General features: G+C 37.1%; 1 protein-coding gene and 1 long non-coding RNA gene across 3 annotated transcripts; one reads left to right on the top strand and one right to left on the bottom strand.

The window, feature by feature from the left end:
• Positions 1-554: 554 nt before the first annotated feature.
• Positions 555-9,482, bottom strand: LOC121320002 (protein mono-ADP-ribosyltransferase PARP12-like). 2 transcript variants are annotated; one of them, XM_041258062.1, is made up of 12 exons: positions 9,117-9,482; positions 7,918-8,053; positions 6,799-7,057; positions 6,371-6,472; positions 5,796-5,922; positions 5,401-5,623; positions 4,707-4,827; positions 4,086-4,182; positions 3,736-3,820; positions 3,477-3,607; positions 2,552-2,703; positions 555-1,732 (listed from the first exon to the last, which is right to left on the bottom strand). In XM_041258062.1, exons 1-12 carry the CDS (start codon positions 9,449-9,451, stop codon positions 1,476-1,478), a joined length of 2,025 nt encoding a protein of 674 aa, XP_041113996.1. In that variant the 5' UTR covers positions 9,452-9,482; the 3' UTR covers positions 555-1,475. The 2 variants fall into 2 exon arrangements, with proteins under 2 accessions (XP_041113996.1, XP_041113997.1); XM_041258063.1 differs by having other exon boundaries at positions 557-1,732; positions 5,401-5,569.
• Positions 9,483-13,607: 4,125 nt separating this feature from the next.
• LOC121319091 lies at positions 13,608-14,952 on the top strand. The gene is made up of 3 exons (XR_005950664.1): positions 13,608-13,674; positions 14,013-14,200; positions 14,296-14,952. It is a non-coding gene; the product is annotated as an uncharacterized LOC121319091 (long non-coding RNA).
• Positions 14,953-17,903: the final 2,951 nt, after the last annotated feature.

Here is a 17,903-nt window from a genome sequence, read left to right as displayed (position 1 = left end):
TTTGCTGTTGTGTTATTAATGCAAATATATAAAAAACATATTGTCAAATGTGTTTTTATACAATGTATTTAAACATGTTAACATATGCACTGTGACACTGCGACAATGCCACAGATCTAAACGGGTTCCTAGTTCAGGTGTCATAATGATTAAGATGATGTAGTCTCTTTTTGTTTTCTTAGGATCTCCCAGTAATGGTGGATATGTTTCAAGCATCCTAATATGAGTAGAATACAAGCAATAAAAAATAAACAAATAAATAAATAAATCATAGAAAATAATGTGGTTTTAAATTACTACAATATAATTAAGGTAATGGCTACTTATATGATGTGGTCTGGGTTTTGTAATTTCTTTTTTTGCTGTCATTTCCTATGTATGTGGCAAGTTTATTTTTCAAAATGATTTCTTGTAGTTTTTACCAGATGTTATTTATGTATGTATGTATTTATTTATTTATTTTTAACAATTTTTACAATCTGGGTTTTGTACCATGTTGGTGTGGATAGGCCTTTTCCCCATGATATTTAATTTAAAAAGGTCAATATACCAACAACACAATAGACAAATCAATTTTGTTAACAAGATTTATTGGTCTGAAAAGCTACAGAGAAAACTCACTGCAGGGCTACTGCTTATAACGCTTCTCCAGTTATAAGGCTACAGTGTCTATCATTTGAATAGTGAGTGGTGTCTCTTTATAACCCTCACCTCAATACCACCTGTGAACTGGATGGCCCCAGCAATACCCTTCTAGGTAGCAGTAGCTGAATTAGCTGGTTACTGAATGAGCAAGAAGTACAGAAACTGATGCATTTATACCAAGTAGAAAACCTTGTGATTGGATTAAAATTATATATGTTCAGGTTTTCTAACCTACACATAAAAACACTTTTACAAACAAAAGAAAAAATTGTGGCCCATCACTCTGGCTTCCTTTGTTATTATTAATTCAGCTTATTGGCAAACCAGACAGATCTTCCACAAACCTGACTATCTGAGAAGGTAGTTGCTCCTTGTTAATTGAATCCTTGTTTGAATGTCGATGTAGCATGATACAATTGTAGTATTTCTGTAGAAGAAGCATAACAAGCTTCTTTTTTTTTTACATCTTTATTACAATTTCCTCAACAGTATATACTATAGGAGCACAATAAAAGCTGGTTTCATTTTTGCTGTCTTTTGTTTCACAGAGGTAACTGCTAATAATTGATTATCTACATAATTTCTTTGCATTCCCAGGATGTGCTCTAGCCACAAGCTACCTCTTAAACATGTATCATGCCACTCTGTGACCCAAATGAGAATGAGAAATATGCACCCCAAAAAGACATAGACAAGTTAGATGTTGTCTAAAGCCTTATGTTGCATAATGCAGCCATTTTGTGGAGACATTACTCCATTATCAAGAAATAGAAAATTAACACAAAATAAAGGGTTGATTGCATAACTCTTGCAGTAGACTGTTACTCCTGCTAATGGTACTCAATTAGATACTCTGGATAAATCTGGTGTTTCTCAAAAATTACAAAAATCGAAGGGTTAGACTTGGAGTCTACGCAGCTGTTGTAAAAGCTGGTATTGTTGCCCTCTTTGGAGGGAGGGCGGACATAGTTGCTTTTTCCACTGGTAAACTCTCCAACCAGCACCCGAGCCACAAAGAGGATCTTTGTACCGGTCCTGGTCTTGGAATAGTTGTGAGAATATGAGGCATCCCTTGCAAAGTAGCTCCCTGTGAAACAACCACCAGAATTGATTTTAATTCATAACATACAACACTTAACCAGCAAGCTCTAACATCATTGTTCAATACTCTACATGATCAGCTGCTGGTACTGCTTTCAGTTTGAATGGCTGCAATCGGGATAACTCTATATAATGATGTGATTTGTTCATGTTATTTTCAAGTGAGTCCTATGAACAGTAGGCAAATGGCACATCCTTATTTTGTTATAAAAGTTACTTTACCCCGTTTTAATCCCAGTTTAGAATGTCCTGTTATGTTCCCCTACTTCAATTCCCCCCAACAAAAGAGAAGTACTGAAGGTCAATGGGCGTCCTCTGATCAAACGAATAAGCTAATAGCCTCTTTACAGCCAGGAACTCGAAAGCGAAAGTCAGTGAGCTAACAGACTCTGGAGGACAAAGGAATTTCATCAGACTGCCTACTATGCACAGCCAGGATGAAAAACCTGCTACCCTGACTGTATGCTCTTGCTCTTAATTGTACTGTAATTCTTGATATGTATTTTTTGTGTACAACTGCACATCTCCCTGGATAAGGGCGTCTGCTAATAACAATGTATGACTCACCCAGCACAACACATGGCTGTGCCTTTACCAGTTTAGCCACTCGGCAACCTCCACAAACGGCACATTAAATGAAAAACTCCAGCAATGCCAAATGAAGCGCCGGAAAAGTAATGTTATAGCATGTTATGGAATTCTCCACACGACCCTTTGCTAATGTGTCTCATCCTTGCCAAGGACTTGTATAGGGTACATGTCCAGGGTAGAGCTGCATTCTCTTCCTTGATTATTCTTACTGTACCTTTCCCATACAGTGAACCATGGACTCCACAGATCCTCCAGTCAAAGTTTTGCTCACAGATGGCATCTAATAGGCTTTGCTCTGTACCATGGAATAAAAATTTCTCATCCACACTCTCCCCTCCATTTTTCTTCTTCATTTGTTCTTTTTGCCTGAAACAAATACCAGAGGAACTGTTTTTCGCTATTTTTTTTTTAACAATATACTGTACTGTTTTTATTTTTATTTTTTTTAATACATTTTCTTGTATGGATCGTTATTTCTTTAACAGCTTATGACTTACATAACTAGAAGATTGATTTTTATATGCCCTTAATGATAGAAAATAATCGTTCTCAGTACATTTTCTTTTTACCAGATCTCATTTTAGATTTGGGAAATCGTACATATTTTCTTTTCAGAGTTTCAGTGTACCAATTCTAAATAAAGCAACGTATTTTGAAATGTATGAGAAAATGTTTGTTTAAAATGGTGAATGCTATACTTACAGTGCTGTTATGCTCCATAGTTAATAATTATGCACATAAAAAACTATTGTGAGATATTGGGGTCAGAGAAGTTGTGAATGGTCCTCATACAGTATAAAATTTCGTACAGTACATCTACAATTTTCTGCAAACATGGCCTAACAATGAAGTCATGAATTTGGTTTAACCCTTTCATGCACAGCCACCTCATACCATTTTTTCCCTATATAAAGCAATGGAAAAAAAAATGAAACATTTTTCAATAAAAGATATATGCATTATGTGTCCAGAATAATTTATTTCAATAATTTGTTTTATATTTCATGCATGCATTATTCAGTATGTGTTTCAGACAAACATGGGCAGAAAATGAGAGCATGTTTAGAGAGCGCTGAACAGAATACAGTGTTACACAGACTCAGAACAGTTTATATCATGAAAAAATACAATCTACGCACCACTGGAACACTTTCCAGAGAGATGGGTTTTGGATCCTTTGAATCTTATGAACGGTCGCTGCAGCCATGGTCCGCTTGAAGAGACCTTCGACGTGTTGAAATTCCCCAGAGGATTTGGAAAGTTCAATCAGCTGAAAACGATTAAAAAAAAAAAAAAAAAAAAAAATCACTAAAAGGCAAGAAGAATTAAAGAGATTGGGACATTTTATTATTTTTTATATTCCGTTTTGTGTAAAATAGGGTTAAAATAAAAACATACCTTGTAACTAAATTCAGGCAAGGCACCTTGGTCCCAGTGACTTGGAATAGACATAGCGGTTAAGCTTTGTGTCTCTGAAGAGTCACTTTGAGAAGTAAAAAACAAGAATACATCCGTATTTAAGTACTTAGGCTTAAAAAGCATTACAGAAATTCATAACATTTCACTGAGTACTCTAATGAATCCAAATTATTAAATCTAATAAAATATTTGATTAATGACACAGTTTCTTTTTAATAAAGACAAAAAAAAATCTGTTCAGAAATGATGATTGCTGTCTGGTGTTTTAGAGCTTAATTTCAAGTATAAAGTATTATTTTTACTGAATGTTTTTTGTTTGTTTAATGTACCGCTTTATCTTGATGTCCACAGCTTTGGAAGAAATAAATCTAGGCCTTCTCCGCACCTCCCTTTTTGTTTTGTATTTCAAGTTCTTTTGATACATGTCTAAAAGGCAGAAACAATTAGAACACTCAAATACTGCAAAATTCATACTTAAAAACATTAGCTCAATACATGTAAGTATATAAGTAAGTATAAGACCGGGATAAGGGTTGTCAAACTTAAAGATTTATCAATATTCCACATTTTGTTCTAAGGCAAAACCCAGACCAAAAACCTGGACACTAGAGGACACGTGGACCAGACAGTCTACTGAAGTAATATGCAGTACTGCAGTGTTTATATCTTCTCTGCTTCAGAATAAACTACATCACTAAATATTCAAATTAAACAATAAAAATGCATGTACCAAACTGCAACATACAGTTTTCTTTTTCCTTTCTTTTTTGTGGTAAATGTTCAGTAAATGTTTGCTATTGGTCCACTACTTAGATTTGCAGTTGAATTCTGGGTCCAGTCAAGTTGCACAGAATGCATATGACTGATGTACTGTAAAGTTATACCACACAATCTACTGATAATAACATACATGTACTAGGTTAAGAGAGCCTATTGTCAGTTGCCAGTACCTTTAAAGCTGAGGGTGTATTGCTGATCACCTGAGCTGAATGGAACAACACCATCCCCATCAGCTAGAAACACATTCTCCAAGACTTCACTGTTGACTGATGAGATATTCTGAGCATCGTCCTGCAAGAATGAGTAGTTATAAAGCAGACACAAATGAAAAAGGAATTTAATCATTTTGATTTAAAAAAATAATATTTCACCTCATTACTCTTTGTCTAAATATTCTTAAAAACATTTTATATAATTCAGCCAGATCTCTATTCATATAAATATCCCTATAAAACAAGTGTATACTTTATATTGTCGACATTATAACAGATTTGAAATTAGGCAGTTTGTATTGATAAGTGAGGACTTTATCATGAGCTGCGAGCCAACCCCCAAAATGACGCCCAGCAAATTGTAACACAAAGACAACAACTGCATTGCCATTGGTAGAATGGTGGTCATATTTGATTTACTGATATATTTTGACATTGTGACATTGTTCAGTGTATGTTTTAAATTCATTGTGTTGGTATTACTTGTAATACTGTTCTCTGCTAATAGTTCTGTTAAGGTTTCTTCACGGTAATACATTCACATTACAGTATTATGGTAGTCCTATGGTGTTTTAATGCCAATGACTATGAAGTATTTCAGCTTAAATTGGGGATATACTTGTTAGATCTGTATTAAAGCCTCCAAACTCACTTGCTTTCCATATTCAATCCACACACCACATTGGTCTTTCCAATACCAGACCCATTCGGTAGTCAGGATGAAGTGTGGGGGCTTAGAGACTGAGGAAGCTGTGGAAAGGCGTCTGACTTTAACTGACCCCAGAGTCATTGTGAGGAAATTGATTGGTGGAGATCCATTACTGGAAACAGAATTGACAATGTAGTTTTTGTAGTGAGGTGAGACTATAAAAATCCTGTGTGTCAAAATAATAAATGTTGAAAATATGTCAAACATGATTGTCATATATTTTTACTTGTATGAAATAAAAACGGCCCCTTTATATGAAACATAAGTAAAGAAATGTTCTCAAGGAGCCTTGGGACATGGCAGCAGAGTAGAGAATGAATAGGCTAGTAGTATCTCACCTGGTTGTGTTTCCTGGGTCGCAGTAAGCCTTTTCAATTTCTTCCATGTTTGGCAAGTCTTTCCAGGTGAACCCGTTATACACTTCCCATTTGTAGGGCAGATCGAAGTGGACGCGAATGCACTTTTCTTTAAAGAGTACAAACAATAGGGTTTGGTAATATATATATATATATATATATAATATATATATATATATATATATATATATATATATATATATATATATATATACGGTATATTCTAAGGTGTATGTTTACTGTATATTGACAGCATCATGTTAGAGAGTCGACTAACTTAAAAAAAAACTGTATTATTTATGAATAAGATATAAACGTGTTCTGTGATATATTATTATTACATATTTTTGTTGATTTAGGTAGAAAATTCACAAATTAAAAAAAAAATCTTTGGGTCTAATCTAACACAAATCTTCAAGACATTTATGAAAAAAGATGTTTAGAGGCTCAGTGTGAGATAATCTAAAATGTTGCTATTCATGTTTAGATTTTCTTACACCAATACATATTTAAAGGGATATTAAAAGAGCATACTGTACCAAAACAAGGGTACAAACCTTTAAAACTGCAGTGTTTCCTGACGTAAAAAAGGCAGATTTCATCACTGTCCACATCACTGATGGAGCTTACTGATGGCTCCCTTGAACGTAGTTTCTTTCCTTTTGATAAATGGTGAATTAGGGAAAGTTAATAGGGGGTTTTGAGCAAAAGAAAAGGGTTTACATTTATTGCTAGTGGATCTTATAAGCCTATCATAGCTCATGATACTTATGATACACGGCCATCTGAAATGGTAGTTAGTATCGTATAGCTTGTATTAGATTGTACTTTGATATTTTGTAAAGCAGGTTTATTATTATTATTATTATTATTATTATTATTATTATTATTATTATTATTATTATTATTATTATTATTTTTGGTGCTATACAGGTTACTATTATTATTTTTGTCCAGTAGTAAAGAAACAGTTGATTGTCCTCACCCGCACTGCTGCCTGTGCTGCAGTTAATGGTGTAGATATTGTTATATATTGAAGGCAGGTTGGATATTAGTTCTGCTCTGAGACCCCGGCCCTCCAACATTTTCTGAGCATTTGCATCAAACTTGTGGCTCCTCTTACATTGCTGTCCAAATTTACAGTTTCCTTGCACAAAGTGTTGGCATATGTGGAGTTTGGTGCATTTTGTTTTGAAGGTACATGATCCGTATTCCCCATTGCCCTTATTGTAGTGTGAGCACACCTGGAGTAAAACAAAGCATAAGGAATTTAGAAGACTGTCTTTGCATGAGCCTAACCTGTAAGATTTTGGGATGTTTTACAGTTTTGTCAATCACAGTGGGCCTTGTATTAAAATAAATGTACACAATAAGAGGAAGGCATTGGTCAAAAGTTTGTCTGTATAACTTTCTTACAGATTTATATTGAAATTCTCTTGAATATGTTAACAAACTACTATATGAAAATCAAACATTAAACAATAAGATCTTAATTTATTGTTCTCAGTGCATATGCTGCTTGCTACATACAATGTTTAGCCTTCTTCGCCAACCTTATTAGCTAACCAAAACTCCAAACCAACCTTTCACTAAATGTTTCTACCCCTCCTCCCCACTTCCTCCTTGCAACTGTATCTCCCTTCTTGGAGTCAGTGGTCTTCCATTACCTGGCCTTGGTTGACCTCTGACCCACATCGGCGGTCACACCTCAACTAAGGGCGGCACCTGCTGCTCCAGAAGGTGAGATCCTGGGCCAAACAGTCTAATCATCCCACACTTCATTTTATACAGCCTGTAGCAATGCCTTGTCTCATCATTTGAATGTTAAACAGGTCACATAGATAACAATATAAAAACAAAGGCATGTCAGTAAAATACCTATTACAGTACAGCTGGCCATAACAGCAAGTACTGAGAAAGTTATAGGATGTTCTCCAATGTTTCAAAAGGGAATGTGATTATAGCTGCAATACTATTATTCTGGCACAACTCTCATATGCTTGCACATTAAAGAAGTATTTTAGTCCTAGGTACTGTCTCCAGGGTGCTCACATGCTATAACTATACCACTGCCAGTGAAAGTTTGATCTCTAGTTGATGTTACCTCAGGCAGAAGAGAGGGGTCATTCTGGAGCAGTAACTGGGACAACTCAGCCTTCTGCAGACCCTGAAGCTGATTAGCTTTCAAGATGTTACTGTTGTGGACTGATTGAAGGTCATGTGAGTTTCTGCATTTATTCCTGAAGACAAAAAAAACAAAACAATGACCAGTTGTATACTAAATTATACTTCCTTGGTTCCTGTTAGCTGCGTTCTTTTTCAGTTTAATCTGCTGTGCAGTCTCCACCAAATGATTATTGAATGATGAATCAATGTGATTTAGAGAAAGTTAGAATAATAATTCCCCATACCTCATTTAAGATATGGATAAAGCAAGTGAAGATATCAATGTAAGAAAACAATATCATATTTCTTCAAGTCAAACTCCTGTACCTTTAATCGTGAGTCACTCCTTCATGTTTAAATGTTTTGTAGTTGACTAAGCCCTTGCATATCAATGTGTATACAGTACAGTAGGTCAACAATTACAGTCCTGTAACTAGGGCCTGTAATCAACACCAGGCCTTGGGAAGCAAGCCCAGGCTGTGTGTTGTACTTAAAATGGTGACTACTTTAACTTGATGTATACAGAATAATGGCCACCAAAATAGGCTTTTGTTTTTTGTGAAAAAACAAAAAAACACCCCTGGGTATGTAGTGTACAGGGATTAGCACCTATGATTAAATAGTTTGTAAACATGAATTAAAATGGATATGTGAAAAGTAAAATCTTTTGATATGGTCTGTGTTTAAAACATCACGGGTAATGGAGCTTAATTCATCAAGTAACAGAATACAGCTGTGTACTAAATATTAAGACAATAACTCAGTGTTATGTTATTGTAATTTCTGTATGTACAGTGTAAGCTTCCTTAAGAGGATGCTCAAGTATCCTTAAGTATAGTATTTTCCTATAAGATTTGGTGTATGGCTCTTCTGTTTCTAAATTCTTACAAGCAATCTGACTATAGTAATCTTAATATGAATAATGTTTAAATCCTAAAGTCACTGGTATCATTATCATCATATTAGGAGTACTGTTCATTACTATTTTGTATTATTTAATTAAAGAAACAAGAGGGAAAACACAAGTATAATAAGTATTTACTGTTTGGACTGATCATAACACAGGACTGTTAAATGGCCCCTTATGAACCTACTGCTCTGTCTATATAGACAGAAGACGTATTTTGTCTCCCTTACCTTTCCTTGTCAAATCTGCAGTTACCACAAACAAAATATCGACAAAGATGAAGCCCATTGCAGTCAGCACAGTCCTCTTTCGGGTACTGTTTGCACAGTCTCACTGAAGTCTTTGCAATGATTGTGGTATCATCGCTGAGCTCACACCCTGGAATGTTTTCCTCAGCACCTTCAACTATAACAAACCTACTGGCATTCCTCAGGATCTGACAGAAAAGCGGCTCTGTAATGGTGTGATACTTGCAGACTCTCTTGTAAAGCTGTCTGTAGTCCAAGGATCCCTGACTACAACAGAGAATACTGGTAGCACAGCTAGCTACAGCAGAAGCAGACATTTTGTCAGAAGCCACTGCCGTTTTTACTTCCTTATTCAGCACTCTTGCTGCAGGAGAAATGAAACTGAAACTTACTGGACTGTGCAGGCACAAAACCAACAACAGGGGCTGCTCTTATCCAATACTGTGAGACAGGCAACTGTAGACTTGTACACTGTGCTGAGAGATAGACAACTGTAGACTTGTACACTGTGCTGAGAGACAGACAACTGTAGACTTGTACACTGTGCTGACAGACAGACAACTGTAGACTTGTACACTGTGCTGACAGACAGACAACTGCAGACTTGTACACTGTGCTGAGAAACAGACAACAGCAGATGTGTATACTGTGCTGAGAGACAGACAACTGTAGACTTGTACACTGTGCTGCGAGACAGATAACTGTAGACTTGTACACTGTGCTGCGAGACAGACAACTGTAGACTTGTACACTGTGCTGCGACACAGACAACTGTAGACTTGTACACTGTGCTGCGAGACAGACAACTGAAGACTTGTACACTGTGCTGCGAGACAGCTCATTGCTCGTTGTGAAACAATCAGTTATACGCTTGATAAAGCACCTCTGTTGAATTATTTGGATAGGGCAGATCATTGAGAATCAAAATCTATTTGAAGATACACCTTTTGTTTCATGTTGTATAGCACTGGGAAACACTATTCAAATGGTTCAGTACCAAGGCCAAATGGTAATATTATGACATACCACCGGATAATAGCAAAGGCATTTAAAAAAGATAAAAAAAGAGATTGTACTCTGACTGTACTTGCTTCAACTAAAGATTACAGATTGTCCTTGCTGTCTTTTGAAACCTATTAAAAGTCTTGAATTGGAGAATCTAAAGTGCTATAATGAGGAGCTCAGCAAGCCATCAATACGGCTCAAGAGCCACCCATTGGACAGCCCATGTATATCCATTGGACAGCCCATATATATATATATATATATATATATATATATATATATATATATATATATATATATATATATAGATAGATAGATAGATAGATAGATTCTATCTATCTATCTCGATAGATATGTTTAAAATATGTATTTTTCCCTTAGCTTTCGTTGTCATACTAGCAGTTCTGATAAACCGAAAATTTACAAAGTTTAAGGGGTTGGCAATTAACAGCTTCCTTCTGGATAGTGGTTGCACAACCCTACCAAGGTTTTAGCAATGATTTTACTGTCAGGACTCAGCCCACTCTCTGCAGTCTTTACCTTGGTGCTGTTAACTATAAAAACCCTACTAGTGCCTCCCAGGATCTGAATGAAAGTGTGGTCCGTGTTCCTGAAGTAATGAGTTACCAGTCTGTGAAGTTCTCTGTATTCCATGGATCCTCCATTGGAGCAGATCGTTTTTGTGACATAGTTGGTTATGCAGGAAACTGACATTTTCAGAAATGTGCTAACTTCCTGAGAAAGTTTTCTGTACACCGGCTTGCTGTACCAAGTACAGGGTAGTATCTATGGGATCATTGTATCTAACATTATTTGCTTTCATTTCCTGCCAAAACGTTTTTTTTTAATCCCCATGTCCTTTATGAGTCACCGTACCAGTGTGTAAAACAAAAACCAAAACTGAATTGGTACTGTGCTGGTGTTTACATCAGTTCTTCGACACGTATGTATAACAGGACTTTTTTACATCTTAGAAACTGGAGCTCTTTAAGGTTATTTTCTTTAAGTTAATAGTCAAAGCTACAGTAGTTACAGCCTCGCAGCTGCACCCTTTTGTGGTTCAGAGACTACCATGTTTCTGTTTCAAGTTTAGCACAAGTTTGTAGATGAATCAAATCAAATGACTATTTACATGCACTGTTCTTCTGCATATATGTTGATGAGTTTAAAGGTAAAATGTTTCTGTTCAAAGTAAATTAGAACAGAAACATACAGTGTAGCAATATGCCAAGTTCATTTAATGAGGAAATAGTTTCTCTCTCCTGGAGGGAACTAAAAAAAAAAACACGACATTAAGTTCAGTCTGATTTTACTTTTTGTAACCAATAAATTAAGTATTTGCAAAAAGAGGACCTGAATTCAATTAAGCACTCTAGGGAAAGCCATATCAACTTTATGTAGGTGTACAGTAAACGGAACCCGTGCACAACTATTAACAGAAACCAGCAATTCACAGCATCGCCAGCAATGGTAACAAGAGATTTGAAATAAATGTTGCACATTGGTCCTGAAACAGTAGCGTACAGTACATGGTACTGAACTATCAGAACCAGTAACACTTATAAATCTGTTAACAGTGTTGTTGCGGGCCTTAAATACAAATAATACACAGCACTCTTAAAGCAATAAGAGATAGCACTGCAACACCTAAAAAATATATATTATCATATTAAAAAAATATACAGAGAGAATGTACTCATAAGAAAAAAATACATATATGTATACCTTAAAATATATGTTAATTGTGATACTGTATATTTAGAATACGCATTGTAATTGTTTTGCATGGGTTCCCACTGCGACTGAAGATCATTTTGAAATGACAATTTTTAAAACTATGGTTCTGTCTCTTTCAGTGTCACTATGTCCCACCCTGACGCTGTGATAACAGCTCACTGCGGGACTGACCAGTTTGCCAATCTGATAATGAACATGTGTGGAACTCCACCAAAGAAAAGAAAATGAGATTTTCAAATGACCGGAAACCAAGTTGTTACTCTCATTCGTCCAACCGAAATAGTTTTGAAATTACCTCAGAATACCTCAGCCAGCTTTCCCATTTGGGGTTTGATACAAGCATCCCAAGCTGAAGTGGTTTGGAATGTGACACCTTATAAAATAGACATAAGGATAGTTCCTTTAAAGGCTTTTAAACCTGAGGTTTCAGAGCCTAGCGACCAGATGGCTGAGCACCAACAAAGAAGTGGTAGCTCGTTTTTCATAGTACATGAATCAGTCCCTAATTGGGGCTCCATCTTTTATGACCCAGTTCAGGAATCGGCCTTTGATCAACAGTACCAAATAGGCAAGACGCAAATCTGCGACCAGTTCCTTTTAGGATGTTGTTCCCTTGATTTGCGATGCCCTCTGCACCACACACCATTTCCCTTCCACTGGCAGCTGAGACGGAGGGCTAGGAATCAGTGTGTCCCAGTCAGCACAGATTCACCTTGAGAAGCTTTACTGCAGTGCTGACAACGATGAAGCAATTCTGAACCTACTGTACGTAAAAGTATCATAAACACAACTGACAATGTGAATGTGGTCAACAAAATGTACTACTAACAATGGTAGTGTATGCCACATTTATGCTGTGTAAGCCATACCTGTAGTTTGCTTCCAGCACTGATTCGGGTCATCACTGCGTAGAGTAGTCCAATGCTGGTATTTGTTTGAACTAAATTGCTAGTTAGTTTCTATAATGTTTTTTCTTATTGGTTTTAATGGATTGAATCCTTAGATATTACCCTTATGTGGAACACTTGGTGTTTTATTTTTACCAACAGGGAGTTTATATAAAGCTGAACACTTTCTAGTGATGTGCCATTCATTCAGCAAGTTTAAAAACAGGAGGCAGAATATCATGTAGACATTACTGAAACACACATAGCCCTCTGGAACCATTTAGGTTTCAAGGGTTAAATGTTAATGAACCATGATTGTTTCCATCCTGTTCTTCAGTGACAACGTCTTCACCCTGAATTTTGACACCATGACATTTTGTGATTCTGACAATTATGATGAAGCAAAAAGGCTCTCAAACACAATCAAATCTGACTGCAATCCACACTTTCCAACTGTGTGGAAGATGTACTGGAAGAATGATAATGACTTTGTGGCAGAGCACAGCTTTAGAAATTGGCAGGGATGGGGTTAAATTCCCCTACCTGCTTTGGTTCATTGTGTTCAGGTGGCTGGGGTTGATTAGATGATTAGTTTAATGATCAATCAGCACCCAGCCACCTGACATAAAAGTAGGCCTCTGCTTTTCATTTGGGAGGAGGGAGCTGAGGAAGCAGGTTGGTGTTTGTGATTTTTGAATCCAGTGAAGGCATGGTCCAGCCTGGAAACCTTTATTTTTGTGAGTGTATTTTTGCTTTATTTAGTTTATTTTGTGTTTAAGTTGCTTTGTTTTGGCCCTTGTGCCCTTTCATTTTTGTGTTTTATAATAAGTTATTTTTTTGAACTCCAGACTGTCTGTGGGCCTCTATCCACTCACCAGCCTGCCACAGACTTATTCGTTGAACATGATGAGGTTGGTCACAAATTAATCAGAAATTACAAGCATGAAAGTATTGAGTTGCAATATGTATACAGGGTGTTCCAAAAGTCAGATATCGTAGGCAATATTATATATCATGCAGAAGTTAAACCATCTGCACGACACTAAAAAGGTCTGAATTTATTCCTACAGTATTTGCTTCAAGTCATTTCCTGCCTGAAACAAACAAACAAACAATACTACCAATTATACCTGTGGTAGCTGACTTATGGGTCACCGTTTAGAAGAGGGATATTGGCATTGCTTTACTGAAGGTGTGTTAAGTCTTAGTGTCATGAAGATTCTATTGTTTTTCATATTGTGCCTTGTAGTCTATTTCAAGGCAGCTGGAAGATGCAATTCAGAAGAGAGCACTCAAGTGCACGTTCACACAAACAGGTCAACAGTACGAGGTGGACTTCTCCAACCTCAATCAGAAGAACATAGCAACAGGATTCATCTGTGAAATTAGATGAAGACCTGTCTTCCAGTCCCTGCTGGCACTTCAGCCTCATCTAAAGTAAATCAAATATCACCCAGCTATCAGGTGACTTGAGTCTAAATAGCACAGGTATAAATTGTAATGGCCTGTTGTGTTTCTGCTTCTTGTTCCAGGACTTTAAACCCTTGTGTTTATCCAGGACATGAGGAACCACAGCCTCAGGTTTGTTTGGCTGACCCTCTAGAAGACTTCATGTTGGTATCCCCCTGTCTGGAGACCTGGGCCCACAGAGGAGTTCACGAAGATTGAAGTCAACCTCTATGAAAAGGCCCACCTGAAAGTCTGAGCTGTTCCACAAAACCTTGTCTGAGACAGATGTAGAGATTTGAACATCTACCAAATCCAGAACACTTTTCAATGGGATAAATATAGAAGGTAAGGTTTGGTATAAAACTGAATCAATTACAACTCCCCTGCCCAACAGCACACACGTGTGTGGATGTTGCTGCAAGGCTTTGCCTTCAGTTGCGCAGCTGGCTCCATAACTAGAGCAGGGCTGTAGTTTTAAGCAACTTTTACCAACCCTGTTACTGAATAGACTTATCCCAGGCACAATCAGGGTACAGATGTGTGGGCATGAGTGTTTGAAACTTGGAGGTACAACTGTATGTGCAATTATGTGCAACTACTTTAAAATGATCACTGTACTTTTTAAATGAAATTCTAAAATACTTTTAAGTTGTGTCAAATTGATGTGGAATATTTAGATACTGCACTGTGCTAAAGGAAATGATCACATAACACTATGTAACACGATTTTTGTTCCTGGGTAGTAAGTGTTATTTCCTAATTGCTTATGCCTCAAGTATAGAAAATGGCTATTATTCCCCACAGACTTTGCTTTTGTGACCAGGACAGTGATATTTCAAAATCACCATTTCCAACATTTGCCCGTTTTCCCATTGGAAAGTGATATTTTGAAATATCACTGTCCTGGGCACAGAAGCAAAGTCTGTGGGGAATAATGATGTTGTCAATATATCTGAAAGGAATATGTAGCTAGGCTCCATTCACATGGGAGTGCTTGGAGCAAATATCCGCTCCCGGGAGCAGATCAGATCGATTGTAGACCAGAGAATCCTCAAACGTCTCGGTTCGCTTAAAACGATCCAATCCGAGATTAGGAAAAAAAAGGTGGTCTTGGTTAGTTTGGGCATCGACCCTGGTACGGCTTGATTTTTTTTTTTTTTTTTTTTTTTTTTTCTCTCTGTGTGAAGGGGCTGATCGTTTATAATCACACCAGCCCAGGGCTAACGCGCCGTGTACGATACACTGAAGTTTCTGCTCGTTCTGGAAATCCGATCTATTCTACGGAGTCATTTGGTAATAATTTTGATGCTAGTAGTCCCAGTCCTTCATTTGACATGTGTTATTATTTTGAATTGGGTTTTTAAGGATGCAGATTTTAAAGCAGAGCAAGAAGGTTGTAAAATGTATGCTGTTTAAGTCTGGTTTGGTACACAGTTACAATGTTCAACTGTTGCATTTTTGCATAATTGCTACATTGTATTGATGATACAAAAGGGTTACAAAGAAGAGAAATCCTACAGCAGTCACTTACTGTTCAGTTTGTCACCACGGGGTGTCGGTACACGCCCTTGATAGATTCCTATATATTTGATTACATGTTTTAGTTATGGGAGAATACATCTGAACATTTTGTTAAAGATGTGGTTGCAGGTAGTTTACAAACATTGACATTTCAATGCGCTGGGGAAACGTTGTTCTTAAGCAAATACACTGATCATCATTTTTTTTTTCTCCTGTATTGAAAAGCTCGTCGCCTTTTGAACTGTCGCTGTCGTATCTTACTGACAATTCCTGTCGCACGTTCATTAAATATTGAAATAAAACCTTAAACACGAGACAATAATAAAAAATAAACACCACAAACTTCATTGTTCACCATTATCTACACATGTCGAAAAATAGTGCAGAATAAAAATCAATTGGGGGTTTGTGAGCCGAGTCTGAATTTCTTGTGAGAATGCTAAACAACCTCAAAGCATTGCAGAAGGAAACGAGCCATCAAACGAACGCGGCTCGTTTTCACGGACTGCCCTGCTTGAATGCGCCTCCTTCTGAGCTCAGATCATTTTCTCAAACTATCCTATCGGGTATTTTGCAATTGTAACAAGCGTGTCTAATTAATGTATTTATTGTGTGTTTATTACGAACATTTGTTTAATTATGGTACTAACGTGGGTTCACTTGGTTTAAAATAATTAATTCATAGTTAGTGTCTGTGTTTCGCTAAGTTAATATGTAGTGTTCTTTTTTTGATCACTCGGTTTGGCAATTTATTTGCACTTTCTCTTGCTATGACCGCCCTGGTTAAGTAATGAACAACACCTGCCCCTCATTATCTCTCTCATTGTAGGTGAAGCGCTCCTAGTTAAACAGATCACGGTCACTCCGCTCCGAAAGCGAGAAGTATGGATCTCGTAGCACAGGGAACACTGACAAGCGTGGGCAGTACAGATAATCCAAACTGTAGAGCGCGAGTTCTTGTAGTCGTGAAGCTTTGAGTTTTGCAAAGCTCTTGAAGGGCTTTTGATTTGTAAAATACTTGTGCCGGCTCCTTTACATAATTGTCATTGGGCTTTGTCATGTAGGCACTGTATATACGCATTTTAATTACTGTGGCGATCTGGTGATCCTTGTGCTGCCTGTTTTGTATTTTGTAAATCCTCTCGCTTCTCACCTTCTGGCTTGCGGTTATAAGTGTATTTACTGCCCGACTGTATGCCCTTTAGAGAAACAATGTATTTAAGAGTTTGTGCATTATTATTTGTCAAGGTTATTTTAAGATTAATAAAACATTGTAATTTGATCTGTTTGTCTGGTGTATTGTGGGGGGAGGGGACACAGACCCGTCTTTCCTTTTAAAAAAAAAAAAAAAAAAAAAAAAAAAAAGTGGGGAACTTGAAATCAATTGGAAGTCTTCCGTCTCATACGGGAGTGGCGTGGTCGCATTTTGTGCGCCCCTATAGCAGAAGGTCACATTTCATCACACTCAATAGCTTTACACAATCGCTCCCGTGTGCATGCCGGGTGTCAAAGTCGATCATCCTAGCTATAGGTGACACAAAATTAGCAGGAAGCAGAATTTCAGATTATAGCTAAATACATTTCTATTAGCAGCAGTTTCTCTAAACCGCTTGATACTGTACCTGCAGAGGCATTCATCATTTCTGTGTATGACATGTTAATATCATGACCTAATTCCGACAGCACTGTTTAATTTTCAGTCGCTTACAGTTCAGTTTGTCACCACGGGGAGTCGGTACGCGCCCTAAACACAAGAGACAGCGAGTATATTCTGTCGCTGCTAAAAACTGTTGAATAATTTTGGTCCGAGCTCGATGCCGTAGTAATGTCAGTTTCAGGTCACAGGGTCTATTGTACTGTATTTGTTTAAAACATTGTAAGACTTTTACAAATGTTATATAATGTCATACATATTACTTTTTATGTATTGTCTATAGAAAGGGAAAACGAGCTCTCGTTCGGTCTGCATTTGCAACAGTACGCTGTTCTATATTTAGTTAAGCGATATTACCACGCACAGGTTGCGTTGTTTTGTTTTTGCTGACCGGAAGAGTATTACAGGTGTAAGGTGAATACTATGAGTGATTCGCACTTGACCCCAGTGCCAGTTGAGCAGGCGGTTTTGCAGACGTTCTTCTCTAAGCTCGGGATCTTTTCGTATGACAGAAGG

The sequence above is a fragment of the Polyodon spathula genome, chromosome 8 (genome assembly GCF_017654505.1).
Source record: "Polyodon spathula isolate WHYD16114869_AA chromosome 8, ASM1765450v1, whole genome shotgun sequence".
Taxonomy (NCBI): domain Eukaryota; kingdom Metazoa; phylum Chordata; class Actinopteri; order Acipenseriformes; family Polyodontidae; genus Polyodon; species Polyodon spathula.
Note: the sequence above shows the minus strand (reverse complement) of the source record. Positions and strands in the feature narration are given on the sequence as shown.